Here is a 21360-nt window from a genome sequence, read left to right on the forward strand (position 1 = left end):
TTTTCTGTCGTCTGACTTTTGCCTCACTAGTTCTTGGGTCATAGCATTGAGTAGGAAATTAGCCAGGTAACCAGGAAAACGTTTGTTTTGTTAGTGATCCTGCCCCTGCATTTGTTTGTAATTTTGGGTAAGTTCGCTTAAACTCACTCCATTTCCACTATTTACTATAATAATGAGTGAAGTTGGGAAGAAATTATCATTTACAAAACAATATATAATATGAAAACCATATAGTTAATCCAGTGTTCAGGAAAATGTTTGGAAGAGAAGGAAGCTTAATTAATTGCAATTCATGTTTTCTGCAAAAAAAAAAAAAAAAAAAATATGCAAAGTTGTGATGTTGTATTTATAAACAATCTTTTTTCCACTTCTTACCAATTTACTTTTAACATGTTGTCCTTTTAACTATTTTAGCACTGTACTAATTTTATCTATGAAAATGTTGTATCAAAGAATAATAATATGGCAGACAGAATGCAGCATGGGCCTATGCTATTAATATACCTAATTTTTACATTATCTTCACAGCGGGGGTGAAATGGGAATGGAAAAGGGAATATGGATTGTTGCTTTTTGAAATACATGTGCAGGGCAAGTTTCAGAAGGGCACAGATACTTTTTTCTTTTGTTCAATCATATTAGGGTCCTTAATATGAAATACAATTATAAGGAGTGTCTTATCTTGCTTGATACATGAAAATATATGCTTAGATAATAAAAACAACATTGCTAGGTATCAAAATGTGTCATTCCTTTTCCAGTTATTTTATCTTTTTCTACGATGTCTTATTACTTTTCTTATAATAGAAAGATTTCATTTTCTTGCCATCCATAAAAAAAATTGCTTTAAGAATTAAATACCTTGGGACTTAAAATTCTATTATATTTATATTCCAGCATGTTTTTTGTTCCTTCAGAAAGCACTGAAGACCCCTAACTCACCTAATCAAGAACAGAGCATGTTGTTTTAGAATTCTGTGCCTTTGGTTCAGAGAGCTGTGTTTGATCTCATTGGGGATTATGACTTAGTGCTACACTATTTCTTGGTCGATTGCACTAACACCTACCTCACCAATATGTTGACAGATTTTTTTTTTTGAAAGCTCAGTTTAATTGGCTTTTTTCTTGATTTCAAATTATTATATAAATCAGTATCTTTTCAACTTCTCAAGTAGTAGTTAGAATAGTATTATTTCCCATATGTATGACTTATCCATTGTAGTCAATAGTGATTTGCAAGGGTAAATGTTAAAAGAAACTGTAGTGACAATCTAGATTATGATATTTGTAAGGATGTTTTCAATAAATGTTTATTATAAAGGAATATGGTTAAAAGAAATTTATCAAAATTAATGACAATTTTAATTTTCAGTGACAAACTGCAACTCTACATTTCATCTACTGTTCTTCTAAATTGTATTATTTTATAATTCTGTATTTTTTACTCAAACATTTAACTAGGTGTCATTATTTACTGAGATATTGGTCTGACAGACAATTTTTTTCTGATTAATTGGAGAAACATCACAGTTTGGTTGGTACACAGCTCTTTGTAATAATAACTCAACTAAATTCTTCTTCAGATACTTAAATACAGAAGGCATTTTTGCTGGTTTTAATTTGACTGAGTAATGTCTAAAAAATGAGGACATACAAAAAATATTGGTTTTCCTAATGTTATTTTTCTTCAGTGTCAGTATTCAAGATTGGCTGTACTTAAATAACTGTAAATTTTTAGATTCTCTTTTATGCACTAACTTTATTTTTCTCATTCTGCTAACCTATAGTTTCTTAACCAATTTGCCATCAATTCTCGCATTTTTTTTTTTTTTTTAATGCTACACCTTTGACTGTATCTTCCCTACGACTGTGCACAGGATTTTCTCTCCAGATGATCTGGGACTCTTTCCTTCAATGCCATGTTACCTTTGAGTTCCTTCACTCACACCCATGTCCTTTGTCTATGTCTGTTCATTGAACGCTGTGGCCGCAGAAGAAGCGGAGTCCCCACGGGAAAGATACGCAGGTCTGTCTCTCCTTCTGATTTTCTTCGTTTTTCTTTTCATATAATCTAACCCTGCAAACATTTTTCCATTTTTTTTACTCATTTCATAAATTTAACTTTTCTAATATATGAAAATACTTAATTTTGCAGGTTTATAAAGTATTTATATTTCAACTTTTTACAGCAGGTGCTCCAATTTGTGGATAAAAGTAAAATAGTAGATTTCACATAATGTGTATATGTTGTCTGTCTATAACTAGAAAAATAACCAGATGCAAAAGATACAAACATGTATATATACATATCTGTAAATATTTATGGTAGGAAATCAGCTATATTAAATTAATAAGTTAATCATAATTTATTTCTAAACTTATATTACCCTTAAAACTTGATTTGTTCCATTTTCCCATAACTTGAAAAACCATTTTAGTATTATCATGACTAGCGTTGTTCTCGGATATGAAGAAAACCAAGACCTAACACAAGCCCTGAAGAAAGTTCATTAAATTTATTTACTTATTCCTGTTACTTAGTAATTAATAGATGAGGGAAATCTGCTGTGTAAATGTGCCATTATGGATGGCATATCTAAATTCATGATGGCACCGTTTCCTTTAAACTTGTATGATTGACTCCTAGTACAGCTCTGATATAATTATTTGGTAACAAGATTCATTGATGAAAAGTTATATAAGAAAGGAAAGAGAATGAGGAATTTAGGGGTTGATGACGAGTCAAGATGAATTAATGAAGTAATGAGCAGGGAAAGTCACATGAAGTGAAAGGTAGATACAGATTTTTCTAAATTTCTGAGAGAAAAGATTTGATGAAATAACTAATTTGATATGATATTGAAGACAGATCAAAGAAAATGGGAGATTATTTTCAAGGCTTACTCTGATACTTAATATTTTTTGTGTGTTAGACATTTACTAATAATGTAAAGAGATCAAGTTTGGTCCCAGGAATGGGTTTCTGAGGTAAAAATATATGGCAGTTGCAGGAGGCAAGCATATTTTAATGTTAGAACTATGTAAGTGATTAAAGTTACTGAGGGTCCATGATGGAGAGAAGAGCTGTGTTGAAATTTGCTTTGGAATTGAATAAGCATAAAAGTGATTTACGTGGGATTAGAAGAATAAACACGGAGAGCAGAAATGTAGGCCTAGAAAGTAAGGGCACTGTTTTTGAGCACTGTCTCTCTCACCCACACACATCCTACTCATGTGTGTGCATGCGTGCATACATGCATGCCTGAATATGTGTGATGTCAGAGTGCTATTGTAGGGTTAGCCTTCCATTCTGGAAAAGAGTAGAAATGGACGCTCTGTTAAGAAGCAGTGGCTATGCTGCATTTTAGTGAAAAATGGCATGTCAGAGTTTACGGGGGCAAGCTAAGCCTGTCTCTAATGGATGCAGGAACATTTAGAGAACAAAGGTCATGATTTTTAAAACAAAGAAGATTGGAATTTTTTAAAAGAAGAAAATGATAAAGAAATGCACTTACATAATTTTGTAGTGGCAAAATGTGAAGGAGAAATTAAGCTAATCTAAGGGAAAAGTTCTCAGGTTGCATTTAGAGGTTAGCAAAGGATGTTTTTTAAGAACCACAGGGTGGAAGTTATGTGCTTGGGAGTTCAGAGACTCTGGGGAAGAGGGAGCTGATAATGACGGCAGTGCTCCATGAAGAGTGAATGGAGTCTAGTGTGCATGGTGGTTAGAATTTAAAGAAAGGAGAGGGAGAGTTAGAAATGACATAAATACTCACATATAAAATTCTCAAAAACATTTTTCAATTTACAGAGATAACAGTTTTATTGGCTTCTAATATTTTTATAAAAAGGTTTGTTATTAGGTGAATGTAAAATAAAATAATTCTATATAACAGAAAGATTGCTTCCATATATTTTCCCACATATTGTGGGTGGAGCTACAGATGGGTTATAGCGATAAAGAAGACAAACATCAACCCCTCTGGAGATGTGAGCTGATAAAGTCCAGGCTACCCTTTTACTTGTCAATGCTTCCTTCAGTCAGAGTCAGGAAAGGATTAACCCCATCTCACTTTTACCTGCTGCTCACATCCACCTTGACCTGCTCTCACAGCACTCACTAATAGTATTTCCTCTACCAGAGCCTCACCCTGGCTTCTCCCCTGCTGGTCCATCTTTCATTCATGGCTTTGAACAGAACACACTACCCCACGTTATATGTTTTCGCATTATTACTTATTTTATTATTCTTATTTATATTTGCTATTTAATATATATAATATATGACACACATATATATATATGTTATACATATATAACACAGGTATGTATTAGCCTGTGACTACTAGTGTAGATTATAATTGTCACATAAGACTCCCTGCATTCTTGAGCTTTGTCATTTCTGAACCAACGTGGTCTGCATGAGATAAAGCAGCATTGTTGAGGTCAGACAGATGTAAGTCTTGAACACTCACTAGGAATGTGAGCCCTGGCTACTTCCCAAACACTATTTAGTTTTGGTAATGAACTTCAACTAGTGTAAAAGAATGTTTATATTTGGGGATGGTTTTGTGGGGATTGAACTCATGACCTTACACATCCTGGTCACATGTTATACCACTGTGCTACAACTCTTAGTCCAATTGTTACATTTTCATAGGAGAATAAAAGTTTATCACTCTGAAAAAAGAATACCCTCTTTAAAAACTACAATTAAATAAATGAGAGAGAGAGGACTTACCATAGTATGGCAGCTGTAAACATGTTATCAAAATCATTAAAAATAAACCATGTCATGTTGGGAAAACAATTTGCTACAGCTCAGAGCATATATTGAGAGCTTTGAGACAAAATTCCTTGAAAAGCTTGAATAGAAAATTGAGTGAAGGTTATGTAGAGACATTTCCTTAAAGAAGAAATTCAGGGATAAGTATATAAATGAAAAACATTTAAATCACAATCCAATGTGTGATATTAACTAAATCATGATAGTTAATTAAAATATAAAATGAGATTATGAGAATTACAGTAAAATTAATGTGATCAATATACATCCAGAACCTTAAAAATATTCATGGACTTTTTGGCAGAGGGTTCTTGTGATATGGTTAAGTGGATAAAGTCATTGCCACCAAGCCAGGTGATTCATGTTTAATACCCAGAAGCCACATAATGAAAGGAAAAAACTAACTCTAGCAATTTGTCTCTGGCCTCCATAGCATACAGTAGCTTTTGTATGCCCTCCTTACCCCCATACAACTAAATAAATAATAAATAAATATAATAAATTTTTAAAAGGAAAAATACTGGTCTTTTTAAACTGATTAGAATTAAATTCACATGCAATAGATTCACCAAGGTAATTTTATAGGATGAAAATTACATAATGTAATGGCATGTTGGCAAAATAAATCATATATGTACAACCTTAAGTTTGTTGTCATTTAAATATTAAGAACTGTAACTATTGATTTTGTAATTTGAAAGACATTGAAAGTACTTTTTATAATTTGACTCAAATTATGCAAAAAATCTTATTTTTTCAGAAAAATATATCTACTTCTTGTTTTGTGTGTATTATTAGCAAACTTGTAGGCTTTTGAATTACAATTTTGACATTAAGTTCAAAACATCAGTAATCTCTAACCAACTAGCCAGTAAAGCGTTTGAATAATGGTCATTCCTAGGTTTGTTTAAAGTTAAGAGAAAATTTAAAAATTAAAATTGTGTGTGTATATGTCTATATGCACACATGTGCCCTTTCATTCAATTAAAATAATGGCCAGCTAAGAAGGAATACTCTCCATTTCAAAAGTAAGCAAATAATTCCCAATGAAACAAAACAAAACACTACCATGGAAAAGGAAAATAAGCAAAAGCCTGGGAACCTCTCATCCTCTCATATAGGAGACAAGGGTTGTTTTAATGATTACAGAAAGCGGTGTCTTAGCATAACTGAATGGCACAGCATTTGTTTAGCAGTGTGTGGGCCATAGGTTTTATCTCTACACAACCAAAGGGCAATAATCATAAGATTGGAGAGATTTTGCCATATAATTCTAATAGATGTCCAAAATATAATATTAATAAAACCATGAATTCCTCAACTACTTACAGTTTCCTCTTAATATTATTATAGGCCAGACTCGCACATTTTTACAGTTAATCAATTCTAAATTAAATACCTTAATAATCATAATGTCTACTAATACAGCAATAAAAATGTAAGAAAGTCTTCAAAGTTCCTTTTAAAATTTCCATACCAGCATGATTCTTTATTTTGCATTAAAATTACTCCCTAGTTATAATGCCATGTTGAATTTATGATACAACGTTATTGATCTACATAAGGGAGAAATTACTCATAAAATTCTTAATCTAAGGCTGTTAGATTTCACATCCTGGAATCAATTTTGTCAATAAATGTTTGCAAAACATTCCTTCAGTAGACCTTACTCTAGATGTTGAGTACAGGACAGTAGCTAAAGCCCATAGGTCTGTCTTGTACAACGTTTTGACCAGAAAAATGCACAAGTTGTTTGAGGAATATAGAATGAAATAATCAGTCACCTTCCCTTCCCCACAACACATCCTTAACCTTACAAAATACCTGTGGCACATTTAAAAGCTGGAAATAGGTCCAGCATGCAAAGAATGATATGGAGAAAACGGGACTAGAAGGTTGAAATGAGAACTAGACAAGAATTTGGAGATTCTAAGCAAAGATCACCTCAGTCTATTTCAAGCCTTATTGTGGTTCCTCTATGTAACTTGTATTCATATGGGAACTACTGGGAGGTTAAATTCCATCCATTGGATGAAGTTAGCTGCCCTGATACTTAGTCGTCTAGTCCTCCAATTTATTTCTCTTAGGAATGATCTCAGCTAGGTTTCATTCCTCATTACTATCCAGTTTTTAGATTTTCCTTCTGTGTCTGAAGTAGGGTTAAATGACATGACATTCTTTGTTGTTCTTATATCTTTGACCAATTAGCAGCCTGGGAAAAGACTCACAACTTGATGGCCATACAGTGGTACAATTGAAAATCCATGTATCTAATTTTTTTTCTTTATGCCATTGTAAATAACTTTACAACTAATGACAATCCTAAATTTGAATGCCACTTTGTGAAATGTTTGTTTAGACACCATGAATAAAATATATAAATTTGGGGGGGTGTATGTTGTGAATCAAAATGAGTATCTACACCCCCTAAATTTTCTCTCTGCTTCTGTCTTCTCATTTACAATATTGCTGCATAAATATTACCAGTTTTATCTCACCTCATGACCCAAATATGTGACTACTTTTTAGGAAAGTATTTGTTATTAGAAAGAAATTGTTATTGCACTGGAAGCATCACATTTAGGATTTATTTTCAATTTAGCAATGTGCCCTTAAATTAAGTAGCAAACCTTTTCTTTTCAAGTTTTCTCAATTCAAAGTCCCATATTTATCTTCTTTTCCATGCCTTTTGTTTGAGGTAGTATTATCTTTATTTATTTAAATTATGATTTTAAATTATGGCTAATAAAATTTTATTTTATAACTAAAGGCTCATAACAATCTGAAAATGCTGAAATGAAAAATATAAAGGAACCAATATGCACAATAATCATATCACAATAATTAACCTGTGGAAACTTTGTTTTTTTGCATTTGTTATATAATGCAGGTCAACATTAACATTCTTAAGAAGTCTAAGACTTGAAGTGATCAAACACCTGCCTATGCTTTGTTAATTACCTGCAGAAACAGAAATTTACTGTCACTGTTTTCTTTTTGTAAAATGAGCAGAGATGGACCTGAAGGCACATTGCTATAATAACAACACACAGGAGGCTGAAATAGGAGGATTGTGAGTTCAAGTCCAGTTGGAGCTGTGTTATGAGAGCCTATCTCTAACAAAACAAGACAAAAACTATTATCAATGTATCTATTGACCTATCTTTCTTCATCTATATATAACTTTAAAATCCATTCTTTGTCTAGTCAATTCCCTTTCCGTTGGTTTTCATTCCAAGAAGGGGAAGGAAAAAAAGATTAAATTTAGATGAAACAAAAACATATTTCTTGGTTATTTTCCTTTAATTGATAAAAGTCCAGCAAAGGAAAATTTATTTACTAGTGGATAAATGAAAACAAGAAAGAAAGAAAGAATGGAAGGATGGAAGGAAGAAAGGAAGGAAGGAAGGAAGGAAGTAAAAGGAAAGGGAAAGGGAAGGATACGACTATAGCTAGGTATGGTAGGGGAGAACGTTTATTATAGATAAGTGGGAGAACAGGCAGAGACAGGAACACCTGGGACAGTGGGAGAGAGTGGACATGACCCTGATCCATGTGAAGAGAGAGGGAAGGGGCGGGGAAGGGATCCAGGTGGCTGGATTACACAGAGAAGGGGCTGGGGGAATGGTAGGCAGCCCAGCCCCTTTTCTGGAGTAGAAGGCAGAGTTTGTCAGGAGGACCAAGTAACAGGTAGAGACTGAGGAATGCTGGGAGGACCTGGTGGCCAGGTCCACTTTGATATGTTAAATAGGCATCTCAGCCTATCCTTGAGAGTCTGAAACTTAAGTTCTTTGTGGTTTGTCAGTGGCTCTTCATCTCTCGGACTTCCTTTAAAGTATGCCAAATACATTATAGTGTTCATTTGCCCCACAGTTTATTCTTATAGAAGATTCCAAGTTGGGGCTTTATTTACTCAAACATGTCAACTAGTGTGATCCATTGAGTTTTATTGATTAAGGCTATAAATAAGGAATTTGCCACTTGGGTACCTTCTATAAGTGATGATTGGAGAGAAGAGCTAGTCTTGAGATTGCAAACTTAGTTGATAGAGTTAAATATAGTGAATGTAGATTAGTACTATTCTTAAGGCATGTGGTGGTCTATTAAGTGTAAATAATGACACATGAATCTAGTCATAGATCTTGTGTGTATATATGTGTATTCACATGCACATGTGTGCATCAGTGTAGAGACCAGAATGAATAGAGCTCCTGAGGCTTCATTCACCTTCTTTTGTTTGTTTGTTTGTTTTTATTTTTTTGTTTTTGGACACACTTTCTCGTTGGCCTGGAACTTACTAAATTAAGCTGGATGGCTATTGAGTCTAAGATATTCACCTGTCTTTACTTTCCCCAACACTGGAATCATCAATGTGACCACCGTGCATGGATTCCTTAGCTGAATTCTGTGCATTGAACTCAGGTCCACTTGTTTGCAAGTCAAGCATTTAACCAATTGCGCTGTCTTCCCAGCTCAGATCCTTTATTTATTTATTTATTTTTTCATCATTACAACTGAGAAAGGCCCTTTTGCACATAAAATTAAACCAATATGCCAAGACCTAAATCTTGTACCATACTTGTTCTACAAATCAAAGGTTTTCAAACTCATAAATGTTGTTAGTTTTCCAGATTAGTGTATTTTGCCCATGGCTCCCATATGTGGAATACTGGGCTTTGATCATGTCTTCGCTCCCATCTGCCCCTTTTACTGTCCTTTCTCTTCCCACTCCTTCTAATTACTTTCTCCATCCATTATAGGACTTCTTTCAGATCGTGCATACAAACATACATATTTTTTTTAAATGTCCCTTATAAAAGAAATCATGTGGCCACAGATGACATGATTTTATTTTTCTTTAGCTGAACAAATGCTATTATGTGTATATACACATGTTTTTATTTATTATTCATTTGTTGACAAGGCGCCCAGCTTAATTCCACAGCCTGACTAATGGGACGCAATGAACTTTATATATGAACCTCGGTTCCTTCAACTGAGTACCCTTCCTCTGGTAGTGTAACTGAGTCCTTTCTGGTTCTCTTGAGGCTTTTGTTGTTTTGTTTATTAAAGAAATTCCTACACTGTTCTCCATAGTGGCAGTGTTAACTTACTTTCCCACCAATTACAATTAGGTTTCCTGTCTCCCTGTGTCTTCACCAGCATTTCTTGCCTTCTCCTTAAAATAATAATAATGATAATAATAATAAAAATAAAGCAACAGCCATTGTCACTGTTCTGAAAAAGATTTTTAGCGCAGTTGTTTTGCATCTCTCTGGTGGCTAAGTTTAAGCGTTTTTCATTCGTTTATGTCACATACATTTTTATTTTTGGTCTTTCATTTGTCCTTGTTTTTGAAAAAAAATGTTCAGATCATTTTCCCATTTGTATTTGATTACTCTTCTTTGAAGTTAAAAATGTATCAGAGAAGCTTGAGACATGTCTCAGCAGGTGACCAGGGTCCACTTTGAAATTCCACAACCAGTTGTAACTCCAGCTTCAGGGGCTCTGATGTTCACTTCTGGCTCCCTGGGGCACTTGCACTCCTATGCACACACATGCACACAGTGTGCACACGATTAGGAATAAACCTTCCAAGAAACTCATTGATCTCCTTGTGTATTCCATATGTTAATCCTGTTAGATAAGTGTTTGCCAAAGACGTTTCTCCCATTCTTTAAGTTGTCCATTCATTCTGTCGATTGTTTATATAATCCAATATTTAAATTCTTGCTTTTGTTCCCTAGGGTATTGGAGTCCTATAAGAAAATCCTTGCTATAATCTTGACGAGTTCTCTTGTTTTTTTCAACTCTTAGTTTCAAGTCTTTCATAAAGGTCCATGATGCATTTTCACCTGGTATTTATAAAATTTGAGAGGTATGGGTTTAGTTTCAATCTCCATGTGAACGTCCAGTTTGCTCAACGCTGTTTGTTTGTCTGGTGTGTATTCTGGGGATCTTGTTAAGAAACAGCTGCTACTGCATTGATTTAATTCTGAGTTTTCTATTCCATGGGCTTACGTATGTGTCTGTCAAGTAGCTGCGCTATCTCCATTACTATCCCCATAAGTGCCTTTTGAGATCAGATATTGTCATGCATTCGCCCTTGGTTTCTTGCTTGTGACTGCTTTGGTGGATTTTGAGGTTTCCTGTGCATATAGTTGAATTTGGGTTTTTTTGTTTGTTTGTTTGTTTGCTTATGTGCTTTCTAATTCTGTGACAAATCCCACTGGTATTTTATTGGGGATCACATTGAATTTGCATATTTTTTGGTACTATGTCCATTTTAATAGTACTAATTCTCCCAATCATAAACATGAAACCTTTCATTTCCTTGATATTTTCATCTCTTGGTGCTATTGCAAATGTATTTGTTACATAGAAAACCTGTTAATTTTATGTTGACTGTGTTTCTTGTTGCTTTGCTGAATTTATCAGTTGTGAGAGAGGGTTTTTCATGGGCAATATCACACTATCTGAAAACAGGGATGGCTTAGCTTCCTCCTTTCTCTGTGTTCTTCTGTTTTTATTTTTCTTACCTAATCATTCTGGCTATAACTTCATTGATGTTTATTTGAGAATAAGAATGGACACTTTTCTTCTTTTTTGATTTTTAGAGGAAATGCTTCCATTTCCCTACATTTAATATGTTGTTCGCCATGCCTTTGTTACAAGAACACAGCCATGGTCATTTGTGTAAAAACAGCCTATGGCTGCTTTCACCGGGCCGTGGCAGACTTGCAGCCAAGTTAAAGATTGCACACAATCAAAAGATGGCAGTTTAGGACTGAAGCAATAACACATTCAGTAAACTGCTTGCTCTGAGGGCATGAGGTCTGAGTTCCATCTCTGTCACTCGGGTTAAAAGAACAAAAGCCAGGAATGGTGCCCTGTACTCAGATCCCTACCACTGAGCAGTCAGAGACAGGCAGATTCTGGGGCTCAAAAGCCTAGCAGCCAATGAGAGACCCTGTCTCAAAAGTGCAGGCTGCACAGTGTCTCTAGAGCTAGTCCTGTGATCTAGATATGCACACACATTCTTGCACTCACAGACATGAGCACTGCACTACATGATCAAGTGTACACATATGTGCAGGCTCACATGCACATGCATAAATGTGCCCCCCCATACCTACAATGTATGTTATTATTGAGCCTTTTAAATAAAAATTTGCCATTCCTCCCTGTTGGTCACATTACTTTCTAGTATTCAGAAGGAACTAAATGAAGCTGTCATATAAGTTTCCCATGCCAAAAACTAAGTATTAGAAAATGCTTATGTTTATGTGTGTATGTTTTATATCTATGTCTCTGTGTGCTTAAATTTCTTTGTCAATTATTATTATTTGCATTTAACATTCTACTCTTCTATTGTGATAGCAATAAGAAACTTTTTTAAAGAATCTTCACCAACAATATTTAGCTAATAACATCTTTTCACTACACATAATTGTCTTTCATACAGGGCTAATTTTTATTTGTTTTATGTCAGAGTACTTCTTGAGCTATGCACAATTTCACAGGTGTAGTTTAATGGACTAACAGGTGTTGCACTTGACTATATTTCATGTTGCAGGTATTCGTATGCTTTCATATATCATTCAGTTTATTCTGTAATCTTTAATTTAATATGGAGTCAGTTATACTGTTATTAAACTATGCCTATTTTAATAGCTTATTGGCTCCTTACTGAATAATTGCTTTCAGTTTGAAGGCATAACAAACAAAAGAAATCGCATCACTTGGGAATCTGAGACAGAGATTTAAGGTCGACCTAAACCTGTCTCATAAGGAAACAGCATTTTGATGGCATAGTTAAAGGTCATATAAATTATTTTTTAGGCATACTCTTACCCAAAATGTTACTCTTTCTGAAAAATTGTGTTCCCTTTTATCTTACTTAGTCAGTCTCCACTTAAAAATTGTTATTAGCAAGACTTACCAGTTATGTAACAAAATTTTTGCAGAGCAGAAGTAGTATTTTGCAATGAATTAAAACAGTAGCTGAGGAGAGGGTTCTGTATGAGTAATAATGTTGCTACAATTCTAGTTCCATTTGTATTGCTATTTTTTAGATCAGGTAAGTATTAGATGCTTGTTTAATGGGTCCATTTTTGTCTAGATATCTTTAATTCAGTTTTAAAGTTATGATTTTGAGCAAAGGGTATGTATGTGTATGTGTGTTTACATTGTTGTCTACATGCATAGTGCTTACAAATTTACATGACAGTGTGTTATTATAGCCATCATAGTCCATTAAATTCATCTTTCTCCTTTGTGTTTTTCAATTTATATATTTATTTAAAAATGATCTTCCCGTAAATTTTCTTTATGGGAATCATATACTTTGAGTATGTTCCTTTTATATTTGTTAGGGTTGGTTAAATGAATTTAGTTTTTAATTCCAATCAGAGTTTAAAAACCTGTCTAAAGTTTATTTATTTTGAGTTAGTAACAATTACTGAGGACACTGATCTCTTATAATAGACTTATTCATTTTTTTCATTTTTAGTATTCTATTTTTCATTGATTTTAGTAGTATTTTGTATATATGCCAGCATGGTGTCATCAAAAGTGTATTTTATAAACTTATTTCTTAATTTTAGTTATATAAATTTCTAAGTCAAAAGTTCTTCATAACGAGATTTATAATGTATCCTAGGACTTGCTTTAATGCAAAGCCTAATTTTATGGTGGTAGTTTAAAAGTGCAGTTTTAAACTGCATTTTGAAAACCATTAGAAACCAGTTACAAACCAGTTAGATTTACATGATGAATTAAGAGCCAAAGTTCTTGTGCCAAATTTGTATACATCAAATATATTCTTCTAGACATAGATGTGCAGATTTTTTTTCTTATCTAGTTGTCTTTTCTTTTAATGCAAGTATATTTTCTACAGATTGAAATTATTATGTTTAATAATCTTGCTTTTGTTTACCAAAATGTGTATTTTAACTTAAAATAAAAACAATACATTTAATTTATCTATACTACTTTAAGTGAAAATAGCTTATCAGCCTCACATTTCTTCTTTTATACATCCTAATTAGGATTCAGAAGTAAGAATTGAACATTAATTTCATGGGTTTTTTTCTACTTGATAGGTGCTATGGATATAGAGGAGAGAAATCGCCAAATGAAAATTAACAAATACAAACAGGTAGCCGGATCAGATCCCAGACTGGAACAAGATTACCATTCGAAGGCAAGACAATTTTCTTTTTAAAAGTTGTAAAATAGTCAATCATAAGAAGCTGCTAGATTCTTTTAAAGGACTGAATATGGATGAATCAGACACAAACATAAAATGTAATGGCCCAATGGTATTAAATGCTAAGATGTATAATGTGTTTGTGTACCAGCTCTTAGGGATATACTTCTCCTTATTAGAAACACATTATTGTATAACACAAGTTAAAGATCACTTATTTACATAACATATAAAGCTGAAGATCTAAGGACCAAAGCTTTTAGGTTTTTTTTTTTTGTTGTTGTTGTTGTTTTGTTTTTTATATTTTATAAAGTTTGTATCCCTTCAAAAACGTTTAGGGAAATCTTCCATTATCATCCTATGTGTTTTTTGTTTTGTTTTGTTAATGCATCCATTTCTATTTTATGTTTTACTACTTTGGTATTTTAATTAATTCTGCTTTAATATTGAGATATTGGAGCAAACATATGCTTAGGTGGTTCAAAAGGTATTTTAGCAAGTATATTTTTAAATTATCTTCTGGGTGTAAATTGAGATAAGAGGTCTAGCCAGAAAGAAAATTAAGAGTATATTTATCTTTCTCTTCATAACCTTTATGTTTTTAATGACATTTTAGGATGATATTATTGTGTGAAATGAGTATCCTATCTACTATAATTATCACACATTATATTCTCAATAATAAATTTTAGAAAAGAATGTCATGAAAAAACAAAGGCCAGGACAAGTAAGGGAAAGGTAGCTTGAGATGTAAAGTTAATGATCAAGGCATGCAGTGTGACATCTTAACAGGCACAAGGGTGGGTTGGGGCTTGCTTGACTGGTAGGACACTTGCCTAGAATGTATTTGCTCTGGACACAACCATTTATAAACAAACAAACTAATCAAGGAAGCAAGCAAAAGCAAAAAGGCAGAAGCCTGGTTGGTTGGACGAGCTGCATCACTCATATAATAAAAAAATAAGACCTAATCCTAGAACTGGGGAGGCAGAGACCAGGCTGATCTATATGAGTTCATGGCCAGCCTGGCCTATAAAATGACATGCAGGTCAACCAAAACTACACAGTGAGACCTTATTGCAAAGCCATAAACAGTAAGTAAGTAAACAAACAAATAGGTCCTCTATAAGCAGTAACAATTGATCTTATTTGAAATTCCTGATAAATGCATTTCAGGGTCTTGGAGCAAAGAGACGTTTACTATAGGTATGGCTAAGAATTTTTGCTTCCCAAAACATTAATTTGAAGTCCTTTTTTTTTTTTAACCACTCTTTGATAAATGGATTGAATGGATTAAAGCCCTGCATTTTTAAAGATTTTGATGCTAAACATCTTAGGTTTGGAAAAAGCTGGAGTACTAATAAAGAGCTAACAACACTGAGTGAGATCATTTCAGTTTCTAAGTGTTCTCCCAGAGTACGAACATCCACAGCACCTAGGACATTTCAGAGCTACTTCCTCTGTATTCTTCACACCTGTGACATCTCAGTCAGATGATTCTGACACAGACTAATGTTTGAAAACTTGCTCCAATGGAAAGTGATTCTGAAATTTAGTTTATATAGTGGAAGTAGTTGGCTACAAGCTAGAGATGAATAATATCAAAAGTTGAATTCTTTATTCTGTGAGTGAATTACCTTCTATAAGACCTCATATGGAGTTGGCTAATCTACTAGTGCATAACAAAAATCACATCATTGCCTTTTCTGCTGCTAGGGTTTTGTCCTTAGCTCATTCTAAACTATAACCCAGTCACTAAGGTACATGTACACTTGTTTCCTAATGTGGAACTGTCCTTACTTGTCCTGTTCCCCCAGTCATCTTAGGTTAACGTTGTTCCCTGTCCCCCCAGTCATCTCCAGGTTAACCTTTCTTAAAGGTCAAAGCAAAAATTACAGAGTATGAAGTTTCAGTCGAGATTAAACTCTTTTTAGTTTCTGTATTAATAGCTTTTAGATCAAAATTCTAAGAAGTATGTCTTCTTTTTAACAAGAGACACTTATACCTCCAGTCTTTACTTACCTATTTTGATTTTTTTAAGGGCCATTTGAAAAAACTATTGTTGGATTATGTATTTTAATATATCCAATTCCCCACAAAAACTAGTCTAATAAAGAAACACTGTAAATTTTTGAAAGTTAGTAATCAATTGTTATAAAATATATAAAGTTAGATTTTTGACTGTTACAAAATAGTAGAAACTTTGGTAGCCCATTGCATATATAGAAAGCAGGGATATACACTGCTAGAAATAAAGAAAGGTTAAATAATTTTCTGTTAAATATAAAAAATTAGGTTATCTAGTATTATGAAATATAGAAAGATGAGGAGATAACGTTAAAATTGGGTTATGCACTGTTATAGGAAGGGTATAAGCGAGCTCCATCAGTCATGGAAAATGACTTAGAGCTAACCCAGTTTTTCAGGTTTGAGATAACTGACATGAAACCCAAAGCTTTGGGAATGTAAAGCACTGCTACACTTTTAGCTGTAATCCTGGAGTGTCAATGATGGTATTATGAAGATCTGTGATGAGTTCTATTGAATATTAGACTAGTTTTTAAAATCTCTAGAGTCTACCTTGTTTGCCCTTCTCAGGACTTCTCAAGTCTTCTGTGAAGACAAATCTAAGTAACTCTGAATACACTCACAAAACTAACAAGCCATCCATAGTGATTCCCTTTGAAAGCATCCTGCTAAGCATTTTGTGTATCCTCAGAAACTGGAAGCGGGGGTATTTTTAACAAGACTGTAAAGGAATGTGTACCTATGATTTCTAGTTAATCAGAGGTTTGCTCAAGCTTTTCCTTAAAGAAGAATATGACACTTCAACCAATGCACTTCTCATGCTTTGAAGTTCCTCCCATCTTAAATGTGATTCATCCCTCCCGTTCTTGGCAGTGATGTATTGATTAACTTATTTTTCCTCTTCAAAATCAATGTGCTCTTCATTGGATCAGAGATATGTAATTTGCCTATGAAATTAGCCCCACAAATGGTAAGATGTCCTGTGATTTTGATTAATATAATCATTCTTAATTAAATATCAGATAGCATGAAGAATTATATTTAAACATACAGTGTTAATTTTTTAATTAGTTACAATTTGGAATCTTGGGTAATTTTCAAAACAATTCCATAAAAAGATATTTTTATCATTTTACAAATAATACCATACAGCACAGAGTGTGTAATGGATCTTATTTCTTTTATGATGGACATTTCATGATGCTATATTCTATTGTAGCACCTACCTTGTAATTTTCTGATTGGACTACACACAATTAAAAAGCAATATAACTCATAAATTGTTGTGATACTTTCAAATATAGACCAAAAAGCTACAATTCATTTTACTTGTAATCTAAAAGGCTATTCTACGGATGGAATTCAGTGCGTTGGTTTTCAAGGAGCAAAAGCAACACTATAAAAGACAGGAAAGCGCTTCTTTCTGAATCCATTGCACATGCTAGTCGTCAGGTGTCTTACAGATATCATTTTACTCTTTTCCTTAAGTTTCTAGATTGATAAACACTCGCTCACACATCTCATAAGCATGAGTAACACATCCCAATTACATCCATTGAAATGAAATATGTGTACCAGTACAGGTACATACTTCATTTTATGTACAGGCAAAACTAAAATTAATGGAGCCACAGACAATATAAAACATTTTAGACAATTTTCAGCATTGTTACAATTAATTAAATTATTTTATCATAGCGAATTATTTTCTCAACAGAGAAAGAAAATGCAGTGCTAGCCTTTATATTGACTTTTCAAAACACAGGCAATGGAGACATCAGAGAGAGAACATCAGTTGAAGCTTGTTAGGGGTGACCATGTGGGTGTTTAAATGTTTGTGTAGAAATTCTTGGAAGCTTAAGCATCATCCCACCATGGCAGCAATTCTGAAGTGCAGCATGGAGCCAAGCTGACTCCTCTTGGGTGGATTGGTGGCCTCGGTCCTTTATTCTCAGTTTCTTTATCGATGGTGCTAGAAACTTTATAGGGCAGTGTAATGATAGCTATGTGAAAAGATATGGCTTTGCACTTAGTAAATGCTCAGGAATGACACGGATTTGATATTAGTTTTCTATTAATAGTGATATAAACAAATATAATCATAGACAATGCAAAAGAAGTGATGGACCCAAATAAAATTTCAGAAATAATTGAGCTAATGAAATGATCTAGTGTAGGATAAATACCCTTAAATATTGCATTTCCTTCATTCTACAATGCGTTCAAGCAACCAAAATATAAAAGAAAAATAACATAAAGGATGATAATGTATGAAACTTGAAAGTGACATGCAAATTATAGAAAATAAAACAACTGTAAGGTGATTAATATTTATAAACAAAATTACTGAAATAAGAAATTATATTTTCTATGCAGACATTACATACATGTAATGCCCCTATTATTAACATACACATTTTCAAATACTTCTTAATTGCAAGGGTCATAAATAAGTCTAAAGGCTGATAGATTAAACTTATATAAGGCAAAATTAAATAGAGGTATACACATTATTAAGATGTATAAAGTGCATGAATTTTGGATATGATTTAGAAATAGGACAGTGAATTTATGTATGGGTTTTGGAGCATTGACTGAAGTAAAATGGTGGGAAATTTTTCTTCTTAAGCAGAAGGTTGGAATTGCTGACATACAGTACATAGTACGGCGAGTCTGTGACGTTACACAGCAAGTAGTGGCATGAATCTGATAATATACAGCAAGCAGTGTGCTGAGTCTGTGATGTCATACAGGAAGCAGTGTGCTGAGTCTGTGATGTCATACAGAAAGCAGTGTGCTGAGTCTGTGATGTCATACAGCAGCAGTGTGCTGAGTCTGTGATATCGTACAGCAGCAGTGTGCTGAGTCTGTGATGTCATACAGCAGCAGTGTGCTGAGTCTGTGATGTCATACAGCAGCAGTGTGCTGAGCCAGGCTCTGCATGTGCTGGAGTAAGAGCTGTGAAACACTCTTCTCAAGTGCCAGGACAGTCTGCTACTCATGGAAACAGGCATCATGATGTTCTCGCTGGTCCTCAGGATTCCACATGATGTCCCATAGGAAGTAATGAGCTTCTTTCCCTTTCAGTAAAGTCTATGGTTTCATAAGCAGAAGTAGGGTTCACATTTTCACAAATCCTGTTGGCCTTAATCCAGCCTGAGGCCTTGTAAAAGGCCACACTTCAACTTCTGAAAACTTCTATTTGCCTTTGTCAATTTTTTTCTGTTATTGTGTTCCTTTCCATAAAACTCTGCATTGAACAGATCCTGTAGCAAAATCCCAACATACTTCCAGAAACCAGTAGAAACACAGGAAAGCACAAAAGATAAGTTACACTACTTGGAAGAGTTCATTCCGCCAGGCCAGCCTGCTAGCCACTAAGAAAGATGGAGTCATGGATGCTGCTCCTCCATTGATTGCCAAGCAGAGGAAGTATCAGCAGGGACCATGTGTACAGTACTGTTTGCTTCTCTGCTCCTCCATCTTAGCCAGATACTACACCTTTAATTAATCATCTTCTGTGTGACTAGTCCTTTATATGTATATTTGTGAAGAAAGCTTTTTATAATGAGATTTTACAGGCTAGATTGTTGAATTCATAAGTAATACAATGGCAGCAGTATTCAGTACTGTTCTGAAAATACAAAATATCTAAGTAGTCATCTGATTAAGCCCCAATAAAGAAAGCCTTCACTCCCATTGTCAGCATTGAAAAATGACTCAAAGCATAGTCATATATCAAGAAGACAAAAGATTAAATCATATTTTGAAAATCTTTTTGTCTCATTTTTCCTTTTTCTTTAGCTTTTTTAAAATAATTTTATGGAGGAAGTGTTACCATTTATCTTTAACATCCATCAGACTAGTATTTTCAGCTAACTAAACGTTTTCTTAATGTATTTATATCATTTTTCATATTATCTTTGAAGTAAGTGGAAGAAGGGATGATAAGTATGACACCGAGGACAAAGAAGCCAATGGGAATGTATCTGTTTCTTTTAGTGTCAAGCATCATTATGTATAGTAGCAGCCATGTTCAGAGCAGTACACAAAAATACAGATACATGGACAGTCTGCGAAAAAACCACTCCTCATCTGATTTTCATCAGGTGATTATGATTTAATGTAGGTTGCAGAGGAGTGTTAAATTGAACTCCAAAAGTAAACGGTCTCCCTCTACAGCCTTAGGGGAGTTTCCTATCATACTGCACAGAATTGCTTTCCTAATTAAGTCTGTGTGCACAGAACTGTTAGGATGGGGTCAGGAATATCAGCACACACAGAACCATTAAGATGGGGCTATGAAGATCAGCATCTAGTTTGTGCACATGGAACCCTTAGGATGAGGCCGTGAAGATGAGCATCATCTAATCTGTGTACACAAGGAACCGTTAGGATGGGCCTGAAAGTCAGGATCATCTAGTTTGTGGCACAGAACCATTAGGATGGGCCCTGAAGGTCAGTATCATCTAGTCTGTGTACACAGAACCGTTAGGATGAACCTGAAGGTAGGCATCATCTAGTATATGTACACAAGAAACTGTTAGGATGGGCCCTGACGATAAGACATCATCTAGTCTGTGTACACAGAATCGTTAGGATGGGCCCTGAAGGTAGGCATCATCTAGCCACAATATGACACTAGCAATGGAGGTGATGGTGATGAAGGCAGAGGAAGGAAAAGAATGGCTGTTCCAAACAAGCCCTTGCAGCTCATGCTTAATTTGTTTCCTTCTAAAGGCTAGTACAGATAGATAAAATTATCTTTAGGGCAATCATAAAAGTCCAAAGGGAGAAAAATGAAGTTATAGTTTTTTAAGAAACCTAAAAACTTATTTAATTGTTCTTTTATTTTTCCAGTCTTCTCATAGTATCATCTTTCATATTCTCCAGTGAGTTGGATATCATTCCACTTTACTCCAAATATTTATGTGCTGGTATAGTTGGCTAAAAATGTTTGTTTGCTTATAATTTAGATATATATGTGTTGCAAGCAGGTTTTCCCACTGGCCTGGTCCCACAGTTGTGCCAGCCCCAAATAACACACAGAGATGCTATATTAGATATAATGTTGTTGGCCTGTTACTAGCATTACTTATTAGCTATCTCTGTCTTAAATATTAACCCATTTCTATTAATCTAAGTATTTCCAAGTGGTCTTATCTTACCAGAGAGAGGGTTTGGAGTTCTCTCTCGGTCCTACATCTTGAATCTCCTCCCTACTTCTTCCTCTCTCCTCCTAGTCTTCTAGTCCCACCTATCTTGCTTTCATTTTGGCCAACAGTGTTTTATTCATTAGCCAATAAGAGAAACATATTTACAAAATGACATTTCC

At 34.2% G+C, this 21360-nt stretch overlaps 1 protein-coding gene across 1 annotated transcript in view; it reads left to right on the forward strand.

Moving 5' to 3' along the window:
* Rims2 (regulating synaptic membrane exocytosis 2) overlaps positions 1 to 21360 on the forward strand; it is a 380476-nt gene that overhangs the window by 259416 nt on the left and 99700 nt on the right. The window contains exon 22 of the mRNA XM_051202763.1: positions 13891 to 13991. Within this exon, the coding sequence (XP_051058720.1) occupies positions 13891 to 13991 (101 nt within the window). The remainder of the gene's footprint in view (positions 1 to 13890; positions 13992 to 21360) is intronic.

The sequence above is a fragment of the Phodopus roborovskii genome, unplaced genomic scaffold (genome assembly GCF_943737965.1).
Source record: "Phodopus roborovskii unplaced genomic scaffold, PHOROB, whole genome shotgun sequence".
Classification (NCBI taxonomy): Eukaryota; Metazoa; Chordata; class Mammalia; order Rodentia; family Cricetidae; genus Phodopus; species Phodopus roborovskii.